This window comes from Ovis canadensis, chromosome 10, assembly GCF_042477335.2.
Source record: "Ovis canadensis isolate MfBH-ARS-UI-01 breed Bighorn chromosome 10, ARS-UI_OviCan_v2, whole genome shotgun sequence".
In the NCBI taxonomy this organism is placed as follows: domain Eukaryota; kingdom Metazoa; phylum Chordata; class Mammalia; order Artiodactyla; family Bovidae; genus Ovis; species Ovis canadensis.
Genome location: NC_091254.1, coordinates 30,021,830 through 30,038,880, shown reverse-complemented (window position 1 = coordinate 30,038,880; position 17,051 = coordinate 30,021,830). Strand labels below are relative to the sequence as shown.

Genomic DNA, 17,051 nt, shown 5'->3' with positions numbered 1-17,051 from the left:
TTCACCTCTATTTACTATCTAGATAATTAATTAGGTTGGCCATAAAGTTCATTTTGGTTTTCCCATTAACATCTTACGGAAAAACCTGAATCAAATTTTTGGCCAACCCAATACTTGTCTTTAAGTGAAACCTCAAGGAGCATTTTCCTCAAAGTTCCGCAAATAGCCCTATCTTTTTTAAAACCCCACAGGATGAAGACAGACCCACTGTCTCATTATGACACTGCTGTACACATCTTCATGTTTACATAATATCCATCTTGATTTCCCATTGGGTTATAACTCCTTAAGAACAGAAATGAAATTTATAGGTCAAATTCTATTAAAACATTATGTCAGAAAAAAATTTAATTTATACTGTTACTGAGGAAATTAATAATACTTAGGAGGGAACATTAAGAATAAACTTGCAATACTTTAGCAAATTGCTTGAGAGGAAATGAAATCTGCTAACATGAGTTTTTAGCATAAACTGGTCCTACCACGGGAAACACTTTTTAGCTTAGCTATAAACTTTGAAATTATACTTCCTATAAAATACTTTCATTCAGTTTTTTTGCAAAAGCAAAATCTTCACTTCATATTTGTCACATAAACTAACATTTCTGCAAGTGATTAGAAAGTACTTTGCTACTTTCGATCTTCTGGTCCTGATATATATAGTGATATATATATATCTCACTACATAGAGTATAGTGGAAGTTGCTCAGTCGTGTCTGACTCTCCAACCCCATGGAATTCTCCAGGCAAGAATACTGGAGTGGGTAGCCTTTCCCTTCCCGAGGGGATCTTCCTGACCCAGGGATCAAACCCAGGTCTCCAGCATTGTAGGCAGATTTTTTATCATCTGAGCCACCAGAGTCCTTGTACTAACCGTAAGTAAGAAGGAGGGATACGACAGCGCTCTTCTGTAGGGATCAGAAACAAGGCTTGGAGAAGCTGAGCGCATGCGCCCATCTCGGTCAGGAGGCACAGAACGTGGTCCTCAGCTCAGCGTCCTCACCTCGAAATGCTGTGCTCTCTCAACTCCCCTCATGACTACCCCAAGCCCTACTAAGGAGTCAGCTTCAAGCAATATTCAATATGATGAAATTCAAGAACAATAAAAAAAGTATGGACGGTGTTTTAGTTTTGGAAAATATCTGACCCAAATATTTTCATATAAACCTCTACCCCTCAACACTTGGAAAACAGTTTTACCCTCCCTGCATGCATGCTCAGCTGCTCACTCATGTCTGACTCTTTGTGACCCCATGGACTGTAGCCCACTAGGATCCTCTATCCATGGGATTTCCCAGGCAAGAATACCGGAGTGGGTTGCCATTTCCTTCTCCAGGGGACCTTTCCGACCCAGGGATCAAACCCGGGTCTTCTGAATTGCAGGCAGTCTCCTACATCGCAGGCAGATTCTCTACCGACTGACCTCCAGGGAAGCCCACTGCACTCCCTGCTGCTGCTGCTGCTAAGTCGCTTCAGTTGTGTCCGACTCTGTGCGACCCCATGGACGGCAGCCCACCAGGCTCCCCCATCCCTAGGATTCTCCAGGCAAGAACACTGGAGTGGGTTACTACACTCCCTAGGACCATTGAAATGATGCCGAGAGGAAAGGCTATCTTTCAAGGAGCAGGAAACAAGGCAAAGTTCTTCTAGAACTTTATCATTCTCAAGAAATTTCATTATTTTATAAAATAAAATTTTATTAATTGTGACCCCCCAAAATCAGGAAGGATGTTTACACCAGATAGATTAAAAACGCCGTAGAAATGTTCATCTCATGTGTAATGAGTCACAATGCTAAGGTTGAATTTCTCAGTCTGAAATGAAGATGATTTACCTACTCTAGGTACAGGGGATGTAAGGAGAATTAATGAAAACAAAGCATCTCAACAAAGAGAGCTCAAGCAAAGAGCTACATAAACAATAAAGCCAATTTACAACAGGTGAAGGAGATCGGAATCACACCTGGAGTCTTCAGGTACAAAAAAATAGTCTTCTGACAACCTAAAAATGTTTTCTACAGACTCTCACAGTTTGTTTTATGGCAAATCCATATATGTTTTAAAAATCAGTCCAAACTCAGAAACAAGCTGAGGACATTTTTTTAATGAGGCTTACATCCAAATAGTAAATACTGAGACCTACAAGCACACAGCCAGATGAAAGATGAAATAGTTTCCTTTCTACATCGATGAATACTGTTTTTCTTGCAGTCATTTATCAAGGCACAAGAACTGACTGCCTTACAATGGCAAGTATAACAAAAGGGGTATAAGATTCTGCACCTGCAGAATTACCTTCAAAGAAAATCCTTTTAAGGTTTTAAAATCATTTACTTTGTCTCTGCTAGTCAGAGTACTAGTAACGTTGACTTGGTGAAACGTGAAAAATGTTTGGTCCACAAATTCTAAGAAACAATGTCTTAAATGATCGCAAGTGTCTGTATGAACTCTAGGGTGTACAGTGCATGTGAGTTGCCTATGTGTGTAAATATCTTCGCCTTTGACCCACTCTATGCCAAGAGGACAAGGGAAGAAACTTAAATTTGGAATTTGTTGTTTTTCAGTCGTTCAGGCGTGTCTGAATGCGTCTGACGCTTCGCGAGCCCATAGACGCTTTGCGACCCCATAGACGGCAGCTCACCAGGCTTCCCAGTCCTTCACCACCTCCAGGAGTTTGCTCAGTCTTAGGTCCACCGAGTCAGTGATGCCATCCAACCATCTCATCCTCTGTCACCCCCTTCTCCTCCTGTCCTCAACCTTACCAGCATCAGAGTCTTCTCCAATTTGGAATAAGATAGCGTAGAAGGGATGCTGGGTCCTCTAAGCTGAAGTATCTACTAAAGAGTCTCACTAAACAGTGAGGAGCAGTGAGGGAGCAGGGTTGTAAAAGGAAAAACGAGACAACTGCGAATGAACTGAAGAAGGGCAACAGAGACTGAGCTGTTGGCGGAGTGAGGGAGACCTTTGCCTCCCCTATCCCAGTGAGAGGAGTATAAATGGAGCTGAATGATCAGCTACACAGGGGTCCCAGCTGTAGTGTGTGGCATGTCCAGGCAGAGCCATGCTACAATTCAGACTTGGATACATATTTTCTACCTAAATGTCTCAATTTTAAAGAATGTTCAGTGTCCAGAATCTTCCAAAATGCACAAAGTTAAACCAGATTCCCAGGTGGCACTAATGGTAAAGAACCAGCCTGTCAACGCAGGAGATGTAACAGCCGTGGGTTCAATCCCTGGGTCGCGAAGATCCCCTGGAGGAGGGCACGGCAACCCACCCCAGTATTCTTGCCTGGAGAATCCCATGGATAGAGGAGCCTGGCGGGCTACAGTCCATAGGGTCGCACAGAGTCGGACACACCTGAAGCGACTTAGCACATATTAAATATACCAAACTTATACTCAGGTCAACTTGGACAACTGCCATCAGTAAATTTTCATTCTTTTGACTTCTGGGAAAACTGTGTTTTTCTAGGAAAAAAACCCATTAAGCCAAGATTTCATTCTAACCGTCTTGCTCACATCAGAAGATTCGCTCTGCTGCTGTACAATATTCATCTCTAGCATTTCCCACAAGTATTCATGTGGATGCTCTCCCAAAACACATACTACAATCTACAAACGAGTTGTCTGTCCATGAGGGCAGTTTTAGTAAAGACTATGATGACTTATTAGTAACTTACAAAATATCAATACTAGCACCATTTTTTAAAAATCAAAAGCCAGTAGAAAACATTTACACCACATTCCTTTTAAATTTATGTAGTGAGGGGAAAAAAAAAAAAACGCATACATTCCAAATTCTTGACGAACAGGCTAAAATCCACCAAACAAGTAATATACCCCAATCATAAAAAAACAGTTTACCATTTCTATATTTGCTTTTTTTTTTTTTGTATCATTCCTCATTTTAAAAAACTAGTATCTTCTCTTTATCACAGGAGCCAGCAACATGTTACCAACGAACAATTTCCTGAGCTGCCTCTGGTCATTTCGTAGATACACCCTGTCTCCCCATTTAAGACTTAGGTAAGCAAACTTGAGACGAAAGGCTGTCATGTTTGTATTTTTTTCTTTTAATGTCCTCAAATTCAAGTCTGGACAGACAGTAGAGATTAATAAATTAAAGTTAATTTCAAGACTTTTTAAGCATCTTTACGAGGTAAGTCCTTAGCAACAAAACTTAGATTTTTTAAAAACCATTATTGAAAAAAAGAAAGTCAAAACTGCCATGATCTGATTTTTTTTCTTTGTTGGCATTTGCCAGTTCATGGATTTTAGCTGGGAGACAGAGACATAGACAGATTATTATAAATCTATATATGTGGTGATTAACAATGCAATGATGTAAGAATCTTCAATTCTCAATTATCCATACAAAATGAAAGACAGGAACAGCATGTAAAGCAAGAGGAAAATAAATCACTCGTTTAGGCAATGGGAAACCCTCATACACAGGTCTGTGACTACTGCCACGAAGGTCCTAATCTAAGCGAAAGTCCCAGACCACACGCAGACATCTACACTGTGGAGAAGAGAGCTAACCAGGGCCTGCTAGAGCTAGATTTGCAATACGCATACTTTCTTTCACAACTGAAGAATCCTGCATGCCTACCTAAAAGTCCAAACCAAAAAGCTTCCGTAAGACGAAACACGGTGATTTCTCAGGATCGTTAAGACATCGGTTTACTATTTTTCTGCCAAAGATTTCACAAGAAGGCAATTCAAACTGCAATCTAGGGAAGAATTCAGAATTACTTTACCAAATATGCAGCAAGGTCTATACCTTTGTCAGGAACTCCTCCAGCGGCTCTATGAACAGCTTGGTCTGCTGCTGAATAAACTGCTCACAGGCTGATTTCAGGTGGCGGTCTACGTCTTTTTTAGAGTCAAGGTAATGTTCTCTTATCTCAGGAGTACCCTTAAAAAGAAGATGACAATTTCCTCCTGTTTTTATGTGCCTAAAATTACCAGACATGTAAAGAATGTTGTTTCTCTCCCACCACCAAGCAAACAGACTCCTTCTCACCTCCAACAAGAACTCTATCAAGGCATTGTTGCTATTCAGCCTAAAAAATCTTGGAACAGTCATAGGATTCAGGATTTTAAATGCTGCATCTGTGAAACAAAATTACTCATCCAGTGAACATGTACAGTTTCAACAGAGAAGTCACGTAACTATTTCAGGGTGTAAACATACACTCGGTTCTCTATCACTACCGGGCAAGAGTGCTCTCATTTCCAAGTCACCTCCATGAGTGGGTGAGGTTAGTGCCCATGATGGCTACAGTACTCACGCATAATTATTTTCTAGAACTCAGAATTGCAAAATGGCTGTTAACCACAATTATTTATTTTTAGGAACAAAGAAAAAAGGATGAATGGTAATTAACACCTTACAATTTCACAGCTTTACTTTAATGATGCTAAATAAGATTTTCTTAAAAAAAAAAAAAAAAGATTCATATACTTACCCAGCTTCTTTTGTTTAAGATCTGGCTGGCAGAGAAATTTATTCATTTGAAGCAGAGAGAATAAATTAATATGTCAGCCAGAAAAAAAAAAAACACCAAAAGGACATATTTACCCCTTAACCTCCAGACTAACTAGAATCTGTGCAAAGTACTAACAGGTCTCATTGATGTTCAAATGCAATACGATATAATGTTAGTCGTGAGAGGTTAGAGGCTTAAAAGTAAAGACAGCAAGTACCCAGTGATAGTCAGAAAAGACCAGCACTTTGCTTTGCCTTGCCAGGCTGCAGAAAGCACAGCATGAAGTGCTTCTAGCCCGCATTTAAAAGCACATACACACACCACACTGTACTCCCTGCCTCAACTGCGAACTGATGTAACTGAAAGAAAAAAAAAATCCCCTATCAGATTCAGTATTCTGAATTCAGTATGCTTTAGTAAATGACTCTTCATTTCCACTGTCCTTTCTACAAGAAACCTGAAAAACTCTAGGTGATCATGCAGCAGGATTACAGAACCTTCATTGTGTTGCAGGGAAAACACATTTTAAACCAAAATTTGCCAAAATTTTAGAATACTTCATTTTCTCACACCTCAGTGGATCTATAGTAGAACGAAGCAGCAACAGGTTATGAATTAGAAAAAATGTGAAAGAAAATAGATCAGTCCTGCTTCACCTCATCCTTTGAATAAAATAAGGACCGTCAGTGCCTGGCATTCCTCAAGGTTAGGGTGCTATTCCCACATGTCACACTGAATTGGAAGCCTCTGATGAGAAGAAACTAAAAGAAAAAAACTAAAAAAATGATGCATTCTATAAAGGCAAAAGTCAGGAAATCTGGCTGTTATAGAAAAAAAATTTACAATGCAGATGAATAACATACAGGCTTACTATCCAGATTCCACCAGAACCAATAGGTATTCTCTATGGTGAACAGGAAAGTGCATTAGGAAAAGAAAAAGAATAAGCTGTTTTAATACGACTCACTGATTCCAAGTGATGTCATATCAAGTCCACTAGTTTATAAGCAGTCATTAGGAAAGTAACTTGTTCCTCTTGGAAATCCTACATTTGAAGACCCTCTAAACCATGGAATACAAAAAGTAATCTGAATGGCTGTGAATTTTCTCAATTCTTCCAGTGCACAAGGGAGAAATCCATTCATTTCTTAAATGGATGGCTTAAGGCATTAGAGCTTAATTCTCTTGGAAATGGTTAAGATAAAGTTTAGATAAATTTGTAAGTAAGGGAGATGGATATTGATGGTATATCCTTTAACTGTTCAAGATCAGCATTTTTTTTTTTAATACAAAGGCTTTCAATTTTATTTTATTTTTAACAAACATACATGGGACTCGATAAAGGTTACTAACTGAATGAGCTCTAACAGACAGGTTCTCTGTGGCTTTGACACACTCAGCTTCTAAATGATCAGCTAGCTAGTTAGGATTGTACACTTGGTACTTTTTGCTGTTGTTCAGTCATTCAATCACGTCCAGCTCTTTGCCACCTCATGAACTGTAGCCCACAAGGCTCCTCTGTCCATGGGATTTCCTAGGCAAGATTATGGGAGTGGGTTGCCATTTCCTTCTCTGCAAGATCAGCATCTTAAAAAATAACTAATCTTTTAGAAATCATCACTTGCTAATTCAGACAGAAACAAATCATTAGTATGGATGAAGCATCTATCTCAAGATGATTTAATGCCTATTACCAACTCAAGACCCTATCAATGTGATTACTTAACCAGCTGATTTAATAATACAACTTAAGTTTATTTAAGCACCTTAAGCTTACAAAAACACTTTAATATATATTTTCATTCATTTTCACTCTTAATGATCTTGATAATCTGGTGAAAGCATGATGGGTTGATTCTGCTCATTTTACGTGGGGTACAGAAGCTAAAACACATGTTTAAAATCACAAGAACCAGGAAATGATGGACCAGGAACAGAACCTGACTCACTCTTCTGATTTTACCCAGCTGGCCTCCTGAGTTTCTATGAACTGACAAACCCAACTCAATGTCTAAAATCATTCCGGTTAGCTGACACTCTTAAGTAGTTATTACAATGATCTTTCGTTTTCTAACTGGTTATGGTAATATGTGGCAGAGTCTCAGAGAAGTCACACTGCAAGCTGAAATGCTCAAACCGAGTTCTCTCCATAAAGAAAACACAGCAGGTCAGATGTAACTAGGATGTTGTCAGCTCAGCTTAGTATGAACAAGCAACATGCTCAGCAAGCACAGCATGCAAAATCAAAAATTGCAGATGAACATAAAATAAACCTATAAACCTGTGCTGCCACACTTGGACAGGTCAAACACACCCAACTGTGCCAGCCAGGGCAAGGAAGTACCTCTAGTTTTCTTGAGGTCCAGGGAAATTTCCTTAATGGTGAATTCAGTGTGAAATGGAGCAATTTGTTCACGAAGAATCAAAAGGTGCTTTATTAAGAAAAGTTGTCCATCAATCTGAGTCTAAATTGTAAGACAGAAAAATGGATATTATCACAGATTAAGTAAAAATAGGAATACATATAACACGGTTGCTACTAACTCAACATTAATCTATCTAGGTCACTTGCCTTTAGCGTAACTGCATGGTACCAATACTCCTCCGTTGTGCGATGAACTCTACCATATTTTCATGTTGAAACTATCTGGAAAAACCTTACTTCAAACTTTTACTATCATCTACTTAGCAAACCCAAGAAAGTAAACCAGACAATAGGTCTTGAAGCAACACAGTTAGAAACAGAAGTCAAGTCTATTCTAACCCAGTGCAGAAAGAGAAAAGACGATACGGCCCAAGATCAGCACAGCACAGCAAGCAGGGTTCCAGGCCTGAGCCTGACTGATCTCACACAGCTTCCTAGTTTCTCTCAGTAACACAGCTTTCACTGTTTGGTCGAGGTGGTTTCAATATTCAGAATATCAGAAATATTGGTATTTATATAAAAGTACAACAGGAGCCTCCAAATGTAAGAAGATTTCAGGCGGTCAGTTTGGATTACGCTGCCAGCAATGGAGAACGGACTAGCTACACCCCACACAGGAAGTGCAGACACCCCTGCATTTCCTTTAACCCTCTCGGGACACAGCCTCAAGAGTTTTGTGATTCAAGCGCAGTTCTCAAAGCTCTGACCCAGTTCCCAAAATAGTGAATCACCATAGCTCTCATTTCAGAAAAGAGTCTGTATATTAATTAGGAAGAACAAGGCTATGTTTGCTCCTTCTTGCTGCTACCCAAGACAGACTTACTTTGAAAATATTTTTAACGAACTTATTCTGCATTACAAAAAGAATAATGTCTTTCAGTAACTAACACAGGCACACCTTGGAGACACAGCGGGTTTGGTTCCAGACCACTGCAATAATGATTATCGCAACAAAGCGAGTCACAGAAATTTTCTGGTTACATTTACACCATACTATCATGTGGCCAACAGCATTATGTTTAAGGAAACAAAGTACATACCTTAATTTTAAAATACTTGTTGCTAAAAACATTAACCATCTTTAGCAATAAAATATTTTAAAATAATCATCATTTGAGCTTACAGCAACTCAATATCAAAGATCCCTGATCACTGATCACCACAACAAATATAACAATGAAAGTTTGAAACACTGAACTGCCAAAATGTGACACAAACACACTAAGTGAGCAAATGCTGTTGGGGAAATGGTGCCAACAGACGTGTTTGACACAGGATTGCCACAAATCTTCAGTTTGTAAAAAAACACAGAAACAAACCCCCCCAGTTATCTGTGAAGCACAATAAAGCAAACCACAGTAAAACAAGGTGCGCTGTATAAGCTTTAAAGAGGTTATTAAGGTGACTCCTCTCTGTTCTCTCTCTCCTTCCCACCCTCCTGAATAGACACAAATCAACGTGTATGATTTACTTGATGGAAACTCACTTTGCACTCTAGAACAGAGAGCATTGGGTAAGTAGGAAATGCTACCCATTTTGAATAATTGCTCTGTTTTCAAAAGAACTAACAGCTCCGAAAGAGGAAACAGTATCATACAGATTGGATTTACTTTTTGGAAGCTACTGTGATTCAGCAAATAGTATCGTGTTAGTGTACTGATAAACTAGGTGCTCAATTTAAGTATGGAAAAAAATTTCTTTCCTTAAGAAAGTCTCAACACATTAAGCCATTTTCATTGATCACTTTTCCAAAAGTTGAAAGATGAAAAGCATACTTAGTTGTGAAAATAAATCGGCTAATTCTTACTAAATTGAAGGTCTCCTCATATATATTTAAGCACCTTATAATATGAAGGAAATACAGTTAGACGATGGCCTTATGTGAGGATGGCCTTACAGGTGGTGTGGGGAAAAGGCCAAATAATGAAAAAAAAGGGCTTTCATTCTTCCCTTTAAAATGAGGACAGAGATACAAGAGGATATAAGCACATGAATTTTTAAAATTAGGTCATTGTTGTCCCTCTGATAATCTAAGAAATACATGCTCACTGTATAAACTGTGGAAAGTAAAGACAAGTGTGAGAAGAAACGAGAGTCATCTGCAGTCACCCCAACCTTTCATCACTACTTTCTTCAATGAATGTATTCATTACATAGTTATCATCTGGTTTGTATCCTGCGCCTTGTTTTTACCTTAACATATTTATGTTAGATTTTATCATTCCCTTTTCTGGAACTTAACGTCTGTATATTCCACTGTATGGAATATACCACAATTTACTTAAACATGTGTCTAGTGTTAGACGTGTTTCCTAATTCCCTCTATCACAAAAGAATATGAAAGCTCAGGCTGGGAAATACGTTTTAAATTTCAACCTGCCTGTCTATAACTTAACTTCCAGTTCTCTTCTAGTTCCCGGGTCAGAATTTCCTTTCAACTCTCAATCCCATGAATGGGAACATACAGTGGCCACAAAAGCAGAGCTTTTTCCAGTTTGTCTAGGATCCCACATTCTTCCGTGAGGAGGTTTCTGTTTTTAGTTTATCTAAAACCTTGAAGTTAGAAACCAAGTTGATAAATCTGGAAGTCTAGAAAGGTTCACAAAGTCTGAACACTCCCACGAGCTATGAAATTTTGGCTGGAAACAGTCCCACAACTTCCTCCCTGTTGGTGAGCTATAGGTGTTTTAGGTGGGGAGTTAAACAGAGCAGCATCCTGAACCATACTTTCTGGAAAAAAAACCTCAGGGGTTGTGGGAGAAGCACATGCCAACAGCCGTCAGCCCCAGATCCCTTCTTCTTGAATAAAAACTGTGAGTTACAGAATCATGTCAAGTCCTAGTCACATAATCCATGGTCCCCTACTCTTATCTTCCAAACTGACTGACTGATTCCTCCAAGTGAGGCCACTCAGCTATTTGGAATGTCATTGTAGGGATGATGACAGATTGCTACGATTTCTTGAAAACAGTTTCGGTATTCCAGGGAACGAGCAGTCCAGTACCTTCCTGCTACTAAGGCTAGAACAAGAAACCTTTATCCCACAGAATTTATAACCTAAGTATCACCTTTGGTACTTCAGCAAAGCTGGCACTCTCTTATTTAGTGTAGTCTTTAGCACTAAAATGAAGTACTACGTCCTCTCAAAGGGCCTCAAAATTAAATCACATTAAAAAAATAAATGCTACTGCCAAAATGGCTTTAAATTTCTGTGCCTGTATATAAACGCTGCATTCCACAATAGTATTATAGATGATCAGATTTCATCTAACACTTCATCAAACCTTGTTTTTGCTGATGGACTCTGATGCTCCAAGCAGTGACTGAATGCAGGCCGACAAGGCTTCCTGTGATAGTCCTTGGAACACTGCCCTCTGGTGAAACAAAAGAAAAACATCCCCTGTAGCACTTCAAACAAAGCAAAAAGGAAATATGTAGGCTGTGAGTACAACTTGCTTGCCCTCATCTGATGAATTAATTCATTACTACCAATTGCAGAGTCGGACACGACTGAGCAACTGAACTGAACCGATACTCCTCCCAGACTTTCCTATTCCTACACAAGCTTTCTAGACCAGCACAATTTCCTAATTTGCACCTCTTGAAACTCTTACGTTTCATAGTGTCTTTCAACACTACTTCCTGAGCACCTATTTCATGCCAGGCTCTGCGCTGGTCCTGATCTGACCTTGGGAAGCTCTCACTCCAGTACCATCTCATGATATAGGCTGCTTTTTAAACATACAAAACCAACTTTAAAACAGAGCCTCAGTAAATCCACTTCTAAAAATGTATCCCAAGTAATATCAGTACTGTATTCTAAGATTCATACACGACTCTTTTCATATTATTTAAAGCAGCCAAAAAAAAAATCTGGAAATAAATATTCAATGATAGGCAGCTGACAAAACACTGGTAAATCTAAATTATGAAATACTGTGCATGAAATCAAAGGATGCTGAACAGGAAGTGATAAAATTCTTGTACAAGAATATAATTAAAAACAAAATCAGGTTACAAAACAGAAGGTGAAGTATGATTAATTTAATTCTGCCACTGCTGCATCTTCCCAGAGGTGTGTGTGCACAGACTCCGGTCAGCCCCCCTGCTTCCTCTCTGCCTCTACTCCACCTGAAACAGAACTGATAAGGATGTGTATGAGCATAATATTTATTACTAGGCCACCATCCTGGGCTCTGGTCTCGTGCGTAAGGATTTATTCTCTTTTTGCACTGCCACCCTCTCCTCTGTTTCTCATGAGGCTACTGCACAGTGAGACAAGATTAAGGCTGTCTCTTGCTAGGTCAAGATATACCCATTTGAATGCAGAGTTCCAAAGAATAGCAAGGAGAGATAAGAAAGCATTCCTCAGCAATCACTGCAAAGAAATAGAAGAAAAAAATAGAATGGGAAAGACTAGAGATCTCTTCAAGAAAATTAGAGATACCAAGGAAACATTTTATGCAAAGATGGGCTCAATAAAGGACAGAAATGGTATGGACCTAACAGAAGCAGAAGATATTAAGAAGAGGTGGCAAGAATACACAGAACTGTACCAAAAAGATCTTCACAACCCAGATAATCACGATGGTGTAATCACTCACCTAGAGCCAGACATCCTGGAATGTGAAGTCAAGTGGGCCTTAGGAAGCATCACTACGAGCAAAGCTAGTGGAGGTGATGGAATTCCAGTGGAGCTATTTCAAATCCTGAAAGATGATGCTATGAAAGTGCTGCACTCGATATGCCAGCAAATTTGGAAAACTCAGCAGTGGCCACAGGACTGGAAAAGGTCAGTTTTCATTCCAATCCCAAAGAAAGGCAATGCCAAAGAATGCACAAACTACCACACAATTGCACTCATCTCACACACTAGTAAAGTAATGCTCAAAATTCTCCAAGCCAGGCTTCAGCAGTACGTGAACCATGAACTCCCTGATGTTCAAGCTGGATTTAGAAAAGGCAGAGGAACCAGAGATCAAATTGCCAACATTCCCTGGATCATCAAAAAGGCAAGAGAGTTCCAGGAAAACATCTACTTCTACTTTATTGACTAAGCCAAAGCCTTTGACTGTGTGGACCACAACAAACTATGGAAAATTCTGAAAGAGATGGGAATACCAGACCACCTGACCTGCCTCTTGAGAAATCTGTATGCACGTCAAGAAGCAACAGTTAGAACTGTACATGGAACAACAGACTAGTTCCAAATAGGAAAAGGAGTACATCAAGGCTGTATATTGTTACCACATTTATTTAACTTATATGCAGAGTACATCATGAGAAATGCTGGCCTGGATGAACCACAAGCTTGAATCAAGATTGCTAGGAGAAATATTAATAACCTCAGGTATGCAGATGACACCACCCTTATGACAGAAAGCAAAGAACTAACAAGCCTCTTGATGAAAGTGAAAGAGAGTAAAAAAGTTGGCTTAAAACTCAACATTCAAAAAACAAAGATCATGGCATCTGGTCCCATCACTTCATGGCAAATAGATGGGGAAACAATGGAAACAATGACAGACTTTATTTTTCTGGGCTCCAAAATCACTGTAGATGGTGACTGTAGCCATGAAGTCAAAAGATGCTTGCTCCTGGAAAGAAAAGCTATGACCAACCTAGACAGCATATCAAAAAGCAGAGACATCACTTTGCCATCACAGATCTGTGTAGTCAAAGCTATGGTTTTTCCAGTGGTCATGTATGGATATGAGAGCTGGACTATAAAGAAGGCTGAGTGCTGAAGAATTGATGCTTTTGAACTGTGGTGTTGGAGAAGACGCTTGAGAGTCCCTTGAACTGCAAGGAGATCCAATCAGTCCATCCTAAAGGAAATCAGTCCTGAATATTCATTGGAAGAACTGATGCTGAAGCTGAAACTCCAATACTTTGGCCACCTGATTCGAAGAGCTGACTCATCTGAGAAGACCCTGATGCTGGGAAAGACTGAAGGCGGGAGGAGAAGGGGATGAGAGAGGATGAGATGGCTGGATGGCATCACTGACTCAATGGACATGAGTTTGAGTAAACCCTGGGAGTTGGTGATAGACAGGGAGGCCTGGTGTACTGAAGTTCATGGGGTCGCAAAGAGTCAGACACGACTGAGTGACTGAACTGAACTTGCTAGATCACTCACCCTGCCTGCCTTAGGAAGACAGGTTCAACTGAGACCCTCTCTTCCTCCTGCTCATGTCTTTCTTTACCTTTGACTGGTCAGATGGAGAGGGATAAGATTTGAATGTAAGCTAAGTGAAAATGTAATAGGCAGGCCTAGGGCATAAAATAAAAACAGGCACAGTGTCGTTCATGGGCCTACCTACTGTTTGCCTAAAATTCCCACTAAGCACCTAAGAGACTTCACCAGGGTCTGTGACGACAATAAGTCCTACGTGGAATGGGGCCCCCTGTATTTCCCCTGGGATCCTGGCTCCGCTGTAGGAAGTTTCTGAATCCCAGCCTAACACTCTCATTCAATACACCTACTGGGAGGACCTGGGGAAGAAGGGCTGCCAACATCCAAGTCTCCCTCTGGGAGAGGCCTCAGCAGCTGGGCAAAATGGCTGAGAATCCAACTCTGCAACAGGCGACCCGGCCTCACCCCTAAGAGTCCCAGAATGGAGTAAAAGGTGCTTTCTGGTTCAATTCCAGAATCTCCGAGCACAAACTCCAGGAATGATGTAGTTTAACATAGATATCAAGTAGTGAGCTCTTCAGTGAACCCATGAGCCAGCTGTGCAATCCTGCTCAGGCCAGAGGGCAGTGAGCACAGAGGATCTCCAGAGTGGGAGGGGATACACACGTTCCCTTCTGACCCACACTCTAAACAGACAGTGGCTTCTGAACAATTAATTACATGATCGTTGTAGTCTTCCCTGGTGGCTCAGACAGTAAAGCACCTGCCTGCAATGCAGGAGATCCGGGTTCAATCCCTGGGTCGGGAAGATCCCCTGGAGAAGGAAATGGCAACCCACTCCAGTACTCTTGCCTGGAAAATCCCATGGACAGAGGAACCTGGAGGGCTACAGTCCATGGGGTCGCAGAGAGTCAGACACAACTGAGCAACTTCACTTTCTTTTCTTTCTGTATTTAATCACTTCTCTCTTCATATGCTATTTAAGTTGTAATGATCAAATTAATTTCTGAAAAGTGAATTAAAGTCACTGATTTTTATAAACTATTTTTTTTGGTTTTAACACTAACATTAAATAAATGTAGACAACTGGTCATTCAGTGATTGACATATCGTTAAACTGAAATGCTTAAAATAAATGCCACCTGAAACAAATGTGCAGTATAAGTTGAGGCTAAAAAAACTAAAAGGGTACTGCTAATTTCAGCAAATAATTAGTCCATGGTTAGAAACACATGTAATCTGTGTAACAAGAAACACTTGTTAAAGAAGTTGACTTAAACTGAGTACAAAAGTAGTTGCATTCAGTACTAAATGTATATTATACAAAATATACGTTATGTGACATTGGACATATTAACCTTCCTGCATCTTTGTCTTCATCTACAGACTAAAGACAGATGAACTAATCAATAGTTTTAAATGTATTTGTAGCCATGAGAAACAAAAGCTACAGGCTTTAAGAAACAATAAAAGTTATAGGCCTTTTTCTCAAAAAGACAAATACAAACATAGACAAAATTTTACCCACAACTTCAAGGTGTTCACAGACTATGCAAAGTCCATGAGAGGATTCTGAAGGCCTACAAAACACTCAGGTTAAGAATCTCTAAGTTAGAGTGATCTTAAAGTTCTCTTTGTATATAAAAATTATATTATCTGAATCTAATACCAAGCAAAATATATTGCATCAAGATCTTAAAATAAAATTTAAATTAAAAAACATTTTAAGTCACAGAGCAAGCAATTTACAGTAAAGCTACAAGGATTGACTGACACACATACGTCTATACATCTGTACAATTTGGAGAGACAGACAAGAGTTCGTCGAACTGTAGGATACCACATTCCATGAAGATCTGCTGGAGAAATCGTGGTCTGTGGTCTAGGATTGAGAGATTCAGATGAACCTAAAACCCCAAGTGGAAAAGAAGACATTTCACAGGTCTGTCTTACATGCACAGCAATTATAAACTGTCAATTAGTTTCTGTCACCAATCAAAGGCTGGAGGCATCCGTTTTCTCTAGCCTCGTCTCTAATCGAGAATGTCAAAGGAAATCTACATCAGTGACAGGTGAGATTCGACACACTGACTGAGAACACACACGAATACCCACATCTGTGCATTCCAGCCTCCCGCATTTAGCCCAAGCTGCCCTCTCCACACTGGAATCAACTATCTTTATGAACTACAGGAGCAGTATGCACCCATTACAGAATACCGTGCACCCAGTAAAAAGGAGACGGATCTAAACATAGTCAGTGGACACAGGCGGGGGTGGGAGGGGGGTGGCAAGAAAACAAAGCGCTTTACACAGGAAGATCAATCAAAGCTCGTTTGCCTGGCAGCCTTCCACGTGCAGAACTGCATCACTTCCAGGCCCACACAGTGTATCCAGTGCCCAAGGGACCAGTGCTGTGTGTCCAGCCCCACCCCCACCCCACCCTCCCCAGGTCAGAAAAGACAGCTGCCAGCAAGCGTGACGAGGAGAAGGAGAGGCATGTGGCTGCACAGCTGCACAGAAACACTTCTGTGAGAGAAGCACAGTCACCCGGGTGGGGGGACCAGAATTCGGATAAGCCGTCAGAGTGGAGCTGAGACCACACTCTGAGACAAGAAGGGCAGACTGAAATGCAGGCTGCGTATTAGAACACATCAGGAAACATTACCAAATTTTTCAGTGCAATAATGGTTTATGGTTACGTGAAAGATGTCCCGTTTTGGGGGGTAGGGGGAGAGATGCTGAACTACTCAAAGGCAAAGTTGCAATGATGTCAATAAGTGAAAGTGAAGGCGCTCCGTTGTGTCCAACTCTTTGCGATCTCGTGGACTGTAGCCCACCAGGCTCCTCGGTCCATGGGATTCTCCAGGCAAGAACACTGGAGTGGGTTGCCATTTCCTTCTCCAGGGGATCTTCCCGACCCAGGGATCGAACCCAGGTCTCCCTCATTGCAGGCAGATGCTTTACCTCTAAGCCACCAGGGAAGACAATTAGCAA

The 17,051-nt window shown here is 40.4% G+C and overlaps 1 protein-coding gene across 2 annotated transcripts in view; it reads right to left on the bottom strand.

The window, feature by feature from the left end:
• Positions 1–17,051, bottom strand: part of COG3 (component of oligomeric golgi complex 3) — a 60,121-nt gene that overhangs the window by 11,258 nt on the left and 31,812 nt on the right. For both annotated transcript variants that reach the window (XR_011259336.1, XM_069601280.1), the window contains exons 15-19: positions 15,837–15,961; positions 11,203–11,292; positions 7,838–7,958; positions 5,028–5,116; positions 4,785–4,919 (exon numbers count right to left, since the gene is read on the bottom strand). Coding sequence is in view for 1 of the 2 variants with exons in the window: in XM_069601280.1 (XP_069457381.1) it covers positions 4,785–4,919; positions 5,028–5,116; positions 7,838–7,958; positions 11,203–11,292; positions 15,837–15,961 (560 nt within the window). In the remaining variant the exon portion in view is untranslated. The remainder of the gene's footprint in view (positions 1–4,784; positions 4,920–5,027; positions 5,117–7,837; positions 7,959–11,202; positions 11,293–15,836; positions 15,962–17,051) is intronic.